Source organism: Solanum tuberosum, unplaced genomic scaffold, assembly GCF_000226075.1.
Source record: "Solanum tuberosum cultivar DM 1-3 516 R44 unplaced genomic scaffold, SolTub_3.0 scf00266, whole genome shotgun sequence".
Taxonomy (NCBI): domain Eukaryota; kingdom Viridiplantae; phylum Streptophyta; class Magnoliopsida; order Solanales; family Solanaceae; genus Solanum; species Solanum tuberosum.
The window spans coordinates 510,044-519,133 of NW_006239201.1; the positions used below are offsets into that span (position 1 = coordinate 510,044).

Consider the following 9,090-nt stretch of genomic DNA (forward strand, 5'->3'; position numbering starts at 1 on the left):
AGCTACTAAAATATTCAAGATAGTAAATGAAAATGATTCAATAAAAAATAATTCAATTTCTTACATTTTTCCCATTGACCTCTAAAAAAATTAAAATTTTAAGTCACTATCCTATTAAATTAATACAACTTAATGAAAAAATGAATTTATTTTTATGAATTTTATTTCTAGTATCAAACTTAACTAGAAAAAAATATTAAAAAAATTATGCGGGACGTGTCTATGCGGGGCGGATTGAAAATGAAAAAAACATTATGCAAGACGGAGCGGGGCGAATTAAAAATTTTACTGGTTAAGCTCAACCCGCCTCCGCTCCCGCCCCATTGCCATCCCTATCTCTACCATAAAAAGTCTATGGCAAAATTAGGTAGCATCAAAACTAATGTAGTAGCCTTGTTGGATCATTCAAAATTTTACTTATTCAGCGCATCTATGAGGGGTTCACTAATAACTCCATAACCTTTTATAAACCTCGTGTAATATCTTAGTATCCCCAAAAATCCCCTCAAACATTATCTTGTAGTAGGGTTTTGGCCAAGTTTACACTGCTTCTATCTACTTTTGGATCAATTGAAATATAATTGTCACGATCCGAATCTTGTACCTAGATTACAGTGGCAGAGTCAGAAATTTCACAACGAGAGTCCAGAAAAAACACAATAAAAACTCTTTTCAATAAGTAGAACTAGTGAGATTCAAACACACGAGCACTACCTCTTTTTAAGGAGGTGAAATCACTAAGCTACAATAGCTTGTTATATTAAGGATGTCCAAAATATATTATTTAATCATTTCGTGTATCATTTTACTTGTATATACGATATTTTTTTCCGATGACCACCACGTGGCTACACCACTGCTAGACCGCGATAGGGTACTTGATGAGCTATAATATGCATAGGTGAACCCTCTAAGTTATGACATGCGAATAACAAAGAATAAAGAAAGAGAAACTAATAATATAGTTGTCTTATTAGTTAGATAATATAAGACAATTATTTTTCTACCTATATAAAGAAAAACATATTCATTATATTTTATCAAAAAAAATATTTTTCAAAATTTTTAACATTGGAACATGAAAAAAAAAAATAACACACTCAGAAACATTAACATGAAAAAAACTGAATAAATGACAAGACAAGTTAAGCATCTTTAAAGATCATATCTAGGTTCCATACACTTCTGAAAAATGGGATGAGCAATATCGTATTTACACTTCAAATCATTAGAATCGGAGATTAGGTTTATGTCTCCTCTTTTAATTTTTAGCCGCATGGTGTGATATTGTGGCCCAAAAAAATAATTTGTTGGCAACAAAATTTCAAATTTGTGATTAGAGTTACCATTTTAAGTTCCTAGTAATACCATTTATGTTTTAGCCTCATGGCAGTATTATGTATTTACATTTAGCAACTTTTTTCTTCTTGTTAGGCTTAAGATTATTATTTTTGATTTGGCAGGCTGATAATCAATAAGTCTAGTTATTATTTTTTCTTTATATTCTTCAATTGTATAAATGTATTTTCATTAGGTTGATAAATTATTATTTGGGTTAGGTGGATAATTTATTTATATAGGGAAAAAGGATAAATATACCCATAAACTATCGTAAATGGTATATGATACCCTCCGTCATATTGTTGGAACATTGGTGTCCCTACCGTCCAAAAACTAGAGTATATTTGCCTTTCACTCTAACGGAAGACTAAATAGGGACACGTGGCGCAATTCTACGGAGGAACCCGATTTGACCAATTAATTAAACTCAAACACCCATATCCACCATCGACCCGATTAACCCACCCGTATAACCCATTACTCACACTTAAACTAACCAATCCAAAAACCTAAAAAAAAATTATTGTTTTCTTTCTTCTTTTCTTATTCATTTCTTCTTCTTCAAATCTCGACATCCTTCACAAAACTAATTGAAACACATAAAATTTAAAATAACAGTATAAATACTAAAAAGTTAACAAACAAAAAAACCAAAAATTGTACGTTAAAGCGTATAAAAAAAAAAAAACTTGTTTGTTCTTTGTTATTGGCTTATCTTAATTTATTATTGATTTTTTTTTCTTCTTATTCTTCTACAAAATTCAACATATATTTTTACCACAGTAAATACAATTGAAAAAAATCATATTTTAATAATAATAATAATAATAAAACAATAAAATAAATCAATAACAACGAGAATATAACTACTTAATAATAATCAAGCTAGCTAGTTCAAAAGTATCATTAATAAAACATACCTTAACAATATACTCTGTGTGTGATGTGTTATGTCATTTTAACTGACCAAAAGAAAGAAAATTAAAATTAAAAATAATTATTTTTTAAAAACGTAATTGTAAAATGTCACATAAATGCTACGACAAGTACAAGGAATAGTAAGATTTAAAAAAAATGTTTTATATAGTTCACGAGGGTACTAACCACAAGTGTCCATAGTTTTAGCCTTTAGGTATCAAAATAATAAAATATAAATAATTTAGGGTTTTTTTTTTCTGGTAGTACCTCTATATAAATATATTCCCTACAATACATTCAACAACTCATTGATCATTCAATTACTAATCCCTACAATGCTTACGAGCAAGAAATTACTTCTTTCTTTCCTCCTCATTTGCATGGTGGTGACACCACTATCGACTAAGGCGACGACGATTACATGCAACACAGTAACCGATAAAATAAAACCATGCCTTACTTATGTGATGTCTGGTGGACATGTGTCGAAAGAATGTTGCAACTCTTGCAAATCATGTTTAGGTAACGCGACTACCATCTTAGACCGCCAAACTCTCTGTTCATGTGTAAATGACATTCTCTCCACCATCACCAAAAAACAAATCAATCGTATCACAAGTATCCCCGAAAAATGTGGTGCCAAGTTTCCTTTCAAAATTAGTAAGGATGTTGATTGCTCAAAGGTATATTGAAGAAAAAGAGGTTGATATATGATAAAAGAGTGGTTTTAGTGATTACTCTTTCTATATGTACATAATAAATAAAAATGATGTTTTCCTTGTTGTGGTTTATGTGTAACTAAAGTATATTTGAGGGATCACCTCAAATATATTTTGCTATGTAGTTTAATTATCCTTATGAAGAATAAAATGGGACCCTCATAGTTCTATCTATGAGAATCTTTGAATTTAAAGGTCTAAATAATATATATCTAAATTATACCATTTGAGTAAATATATCCTCCACTAAAAAAGTGGCTTATTTATATTCCGGTTATTATATAAATGACTTGAATTAATGTATTTGAAAGTGAAAAAAATAATTTTAATTTTTTAAATAAATTAAAATAAAAGCCACATAGGGATGAATTTGATCATTCTCGTATAATTTAAGGGTATATTTAATCATTCTCACACAGGGGCGGATCTACATGGAGGTTAGGGGTTCATTCGAACCCCCTTCGTCGGAAAATTACACGGTATATAAGGTCAAATTCTGTTTTCATGTGTATATATATTAAAATGAACCCCCCACAACACATGTAAAGAGGCTAGCTCAGTTGTTAAGGTGGTCAAGAATTCGCCTGGATGTCTTGGGTTTGATTCCACGCAACAACACTTTCCTTGATTTTTTTTTTGTTTTCTTCATTTAGAAAATCAAATAGCAAGACTGAGATAGGCTCAACATTTTTGGGTTGGAGCTTTATTATTATTATTTTTTTATTTTTTTTAATGTTATTTCTCCTTTTCAATATTCATTTGTTCGAATTTATTAGCACATTATTTTCATTTTTTGTATATTATTCTTTTTATCTCTATTGCTCATTTTATTTTTACGTAACTCTTTTTTTATATACTAATTCAAAGGAACTTTTTAAAAAACTGTCAATTATTCTTAAACTTGAAATTGAGATAGAGAAAAAATATTTTAATGATGAGTTAAACGAAACTTAATCAAAAGAATAAATTTGAAAGGCATGATTATTCATGATATTTCTTTCTCATTTTTTTGATTCTATTCTAGAGAGATGTAAACTACATTTATTTGATTTATTCGTCTTTTTTTTTACCAATAGAAAACCTTATAAATTGAACGAAAAAGGGTCAAAATTGTCCCTGAACTATGTGAAATATACCACTTATACCTTTCGTTATATTTTGAGCTCAAAAATACCCTCACTGTTATCTCTAGAGACCACAAATACCCCTCAAAAGTTAACAATCCAAATTTTTAATGACATGGCAAGCCATGTGTGACTGATCCTTCCACCTAAGCTGCCAACTAGGATTACCACTAAAAAAATTTTAAAATCTATATCTCCTAAATTGTATTAATCCAACAAAAAAAACAAGAACAAAGTTAATATTATCGAGCCATAAATTTCCCCTCATACATACAGAAGATACAGGTATTGTTATACAAAAATTCATCCTATCAAGTTAGATATATTATATATTAGTTATTTATCAAGTGGAAATATACTTGGTTAATAGTTAAACTATGATGAAAAAATAACTTTTAACGGCAATAAATATAAATATTAATAAAGAGTGGTAAATATTTACGTAATTAAAAATATAATATTTTTTATGTAATTTAAAATAAAAGATTTATTTCTAATTTTAGAAGGATTTCTAATTGTTGGAAATCCTAGTTGGCAGCTTAGGTGGAGAGATCAGTCCCACATGGCTTGCCACGTCATTAACAATTTGGGTTGTTAACTTTTGAGGGGTATTTGTGGTCTCTAGGGATAACAGTGGGGGTATTTTTGATCTCAAAATGTAACGGAGGGTATAAGTGGTCTATTTCGCATAGTTCAGGGGCAATTTTGGCCCTTTTCCGTAAATTGAATAAATGAACAAAAAATTGGCAATGTCATTTATTTATCCTTTTAATATACATTATAATATTAGTAACTCAATCCCCACACATTTTTAAAGAGTATTAAACAATTTTTAAAGTAACATATGATTGAATGAACACTAATTTAATTTATTTTAAAAATTCAAAATAAAGTAAAACAATAAAAAAATAAAACGAAAAAAACCACCTTTTTAAAAAAAAAAAAGAATCAATGAAGCAGGGTAAAAGTAGGAAGAAACGTTAAATGCGGCATGACAAGGCAAGTTAAATTTAACGGATTAAGGATAAATTTTTTCTTCCCTGATCCGTTTTGCTCCATTTTTTTATTTACTTCTTTATATGTTGAACCCCCTCCACGAAAATTCTGGCTCCGCCATTGTTCTCACATATGTATTTTTTTTATATTCTTTAATTACAATTTAGTCGTAAATTTTCTTTTGGAATAATAATTTTTGTGTGTGTGATATTGGGAAGACCTATTTAATTTAAACCAATTACCTCTTAAGTTTAATCATTACCGAACAAAGTTTATACCCATCGTTTACGTAGTTCAGTGTGAATAAATTCAAAATTTTTTTGCTTCAATACATGCAAGCTCGTATATATGTTAATCAATAGAAGGACAAATTTAAAACCCATGAAGAAATGTAATTTGACTAAAGAAGACCTTCTTGATGATGAATGAGTTGTACTCTCTCCCCATGAATCTATTAGCTTATCATTATCTCATTTCTATATTTTTATTTCATTCTTTGCTTCTATTCTTTAATTTAAAAATATGAGAAATAAAAAAAGAAAAAGTGTGAATAGAGAAAAAAAATGAGAAAATTATTGAACAAATTTTAAATTGCAGCTATAAGGGTGGTGATGAGGGATACTACGTGGTGTCCACCTCACTTAAAAGGCAAGTGTTGTATTCTTATGTTTTGATGATTTAACAAACTATGAGGTAGTAGGATCAGGTAGAGGGTTTTGATCCTTCAAGCTGTTGGCATTTAAGACTAGTCAGTGGAGTGTAGTTGTAAAGCTGTCAAACCTGCTGTGGTAGGTGGGCACAGTAACAGAGGTGCAGAGTCATTGCCCAATGGTGTATTACTAGGTTGTTTTGTCTCTCATATACAAGCGAAATATTGAAGAAACAACCTAGTTTTTACAATCAAGAATATCAAAAAAAGCAAAAGTCATGATCATTCTCTAAAGAAAGAACTATTCTCACAAGCAGCAAGTGACCTGATCGAGTGATCTGAAGATGTCTTGAGTTGACATTTGAGTTAAATTTCTCGTGCTTATTTATTGTAAGATCGATCTATTTCTATGATATAAGGGAACTTAGATCATTTCAGTTGTAATCATTGTGAAGTCAAGTTGCTACAGGTGGTTGTGTTGTGTTTGGTTGAAGTATATGTTAACTAGAGGTATTTGCTATAGTGAGCAATAAGGTTATAGATTTAAGTCTTTGTACTAGAGGTGTTACAAGGTGTAGCATTAAGAGTTTAATCATTTGTGATTACTAGAGTTGGAGTTTGTATTCACAGATTGCTTGAAGTTAGTGGAGTTGTTGAGAAATCTTGTGGGACAGATCATGATTTTTCCTTCCTTGAGCAAGGAGATTCCCACGTAAACTCCAGCGTGTTTTACTTTAAGAATTTAGTATTCTTCATGTTATTAATACAGTCAAGGACCTGGTCTCTTGACTCATGGTGGACTCATATAAACCATCAACAAGTGACATGGGATTTTAGTAGTTGTGTCCAAAATTTGCTAACAACATGGGTAATTGGGTATTTTTGTTCGAATAGTAAAATAGAAGTCAAATATAATTAATTTCGAAAGGGAAGTCTTCAAATTAAAGAAGACCAAAAAAATTTGTGTAAGAATGATTAAATATATTCTGAACTTTGCGAGAAGGATTAAATCTACACCATATAATTTCCTCTTCTAGTCTAGAATAAATGCTTATCTTACCCAAAAAAATCACTATAAGAGAACTACTCATTCAGTCTCAAGAAACAATTACAAGGTACTATTAATGTCAAAAAATATTACTTAAGTACAAGATAACTACTTGAGATGAAAAGAACAAAATTATTTTATGTAATGGATATTTTGAGATGAAAAGAAGAAATCATTGTTTTGTATTTGTAAATTTCATTTATGGAAGAGAACAATACTAATAGTACCTATAGAGGTCTTAATTCACAATTGACAAGACAAAAAGAAAGGTAGAGTTCAGTTGTTAGTGACAAATTTAGGAGTCGTTTGGTGTGAGGTATAAGGTATAACAATCTCAGGATAAAATGGAGGATTATTTTATCCTACGTTTGATTGGAGATATTAAATATTCCTTGTATTATTTATCTCATCATTTTTACCATAGTGATGAGACAAGTGTAGACATTGAAATTTTGTGGACTCTACAAGACGTGTTCAATTCGAATTGGAACTCTAGAAGGTGTGTTCAGTTTCAATTAGATTTCTTGGAGGCTACTCAACCCTAAACCTTATAAGTTCATGCCTATAAAGGGTAGTAAATTCCTTTAAAACAAATCTCAAAAAGTCCACCACAAATTCATGGAATATTCATAAAGAGATCGAGATCTCGAATATTCCACGAAAGTCATGGAATATTCATATAGAGGTCAAATCTAAATCATCCTAATTCGAGAAATACGCCACTAACGGCCCTCGAATCATGGATAAATCTTAGGAGAGTAGAATCAAGGGAGGAACAGAATTGTACCCGCGTTATAGTCAATAAAATATTCATGTTTTTTCAAATTTTATTTATGTGGTTTATTTATTTTCCATATGTTTAAAATTTATTGCAAACAACAAGTTATTTCATATACATGATGAGATAACTTATTGTGAATTAATAAATTCTAAAATAACTTATTCCTAACTAAACGAACCCGTCTTTGACTCATAGAATAGTGCTCATTATTATCAATTCATATCCCTCACAAGTCCTTTAGTAAACGGGTTTGTAAGATGATTCTTTCATTTTGACTGTCAGGAACATTTTCTAAAAATAATTTAGTATGTTTACTATTTATTAGTAAAAAGAAAATTTAGTATATCAAACTATTTTATAAGCTTATACATATTCTTTTGTAATTTAGAAAATGGAACAGATTATAAAATTTCATTATACTCACATGAGTGCGAAGAAACGAATTAGTCTAATAATAATAAGGGATAATTCATAAGAATCCCTCAACTATAGGCGAAATTGCAACGACACCTTAACTATATATAAGGGTGACAAATTAAATGATTAGATTGGATTAAATTTGGATGACTTAATATGAATTGAGCCAAAATGGATTGAATTACAATTCACCCATATAAAATAAGGTAAATATGGGTTTGGTCGGTTTGGGTAAAATTAGGGGTGTCATTGGGATGGTTAGGTTAGTTATTTTTAAAAAATTATACCATCCTAATTTTTTGGGTATTTTATAATGTATAACGAAAATTATATTTTTTAAAACCATCCTAATCATAGTTTCTCTTCGATATCGGTACGGTTCAGTTAATTTTTTTTACTTTTAAAATATTATCTCAAAATACACCATTATTAAAATATTTCTCTTGCAAGTGTGTTCTTGAAGCAACAACTAAATTCTTCACTAGGAAATCAAGAATGAAAATCCTTGTTGTCGTATTGTTTGATCTTAAACTTTTATTAAGAGTATTTGCATAAGTTTTGCCGTATTGTTTGATAGAGTATCTAGTATAGTATCTTTTAATTTTAAACTTAATTAATTAAAGGCTAACTAAAAAGCAAAGGCTCAAAGTCGTATAGTCACCAGAGGCGTATGACCTAGTTTATATTTATATTTGAAACATGTTATAAATATATTTATATATTAAATTTAACATATTATTAATAATTAAAATATATTTGCATACATGTAAGGTTATTCAGTTCGGTTCAATTTTTTTTTAAATTAAGAAGATCATATCAATTGTTCGGGACGGTTATACACTTGAATAAAAATACACGATTTTATTGAAAAAAAATGGTATAAATTGGTTTGATACGGTTAGGCTTGTTCGACTTTTCATATTCTTTTGACACCCCTAAGTAAAAGATTCTAACCCATTTTAATCTCCTAAAGCCAAATAAAATCAAAGCTAATTTGGCAATATTCAACCCCTACTACCCACACCCCCTCCTAAATAATAATTTTTTTAAAAATATATTTTTTATACAATTTTAAAAAAAAAAAAAAAAATTCTACC

General features: G+C 29.4%; 1 protein-coding gene across 1 annotated transcript; it reads left to right on the forward strand.

The window, feature by feature from the left end:
• Positions 1–2,578: 2,578 nt before the first annotated feature.
• On the forward strand, positions 2,579–3,148 carry LOC107062888 (non-specific lipid-transfer protein 1-like). Its single transcript, XM_015314072.1, has one exon. The coding sequence runs from the start codon at positions 2,595–2,597 to the stop codon at positions 2,949–2,951; it is 357 nt and encodes a 118-aa protein (XP_015169558.1). The 5' UTR covers positions 2,579–2,594; the 3' UTR covers positions 2,952–3,148.
• The last annotated feature ends 5,942 nt before the right edge of the window (positions 3,149–9,090 follow it).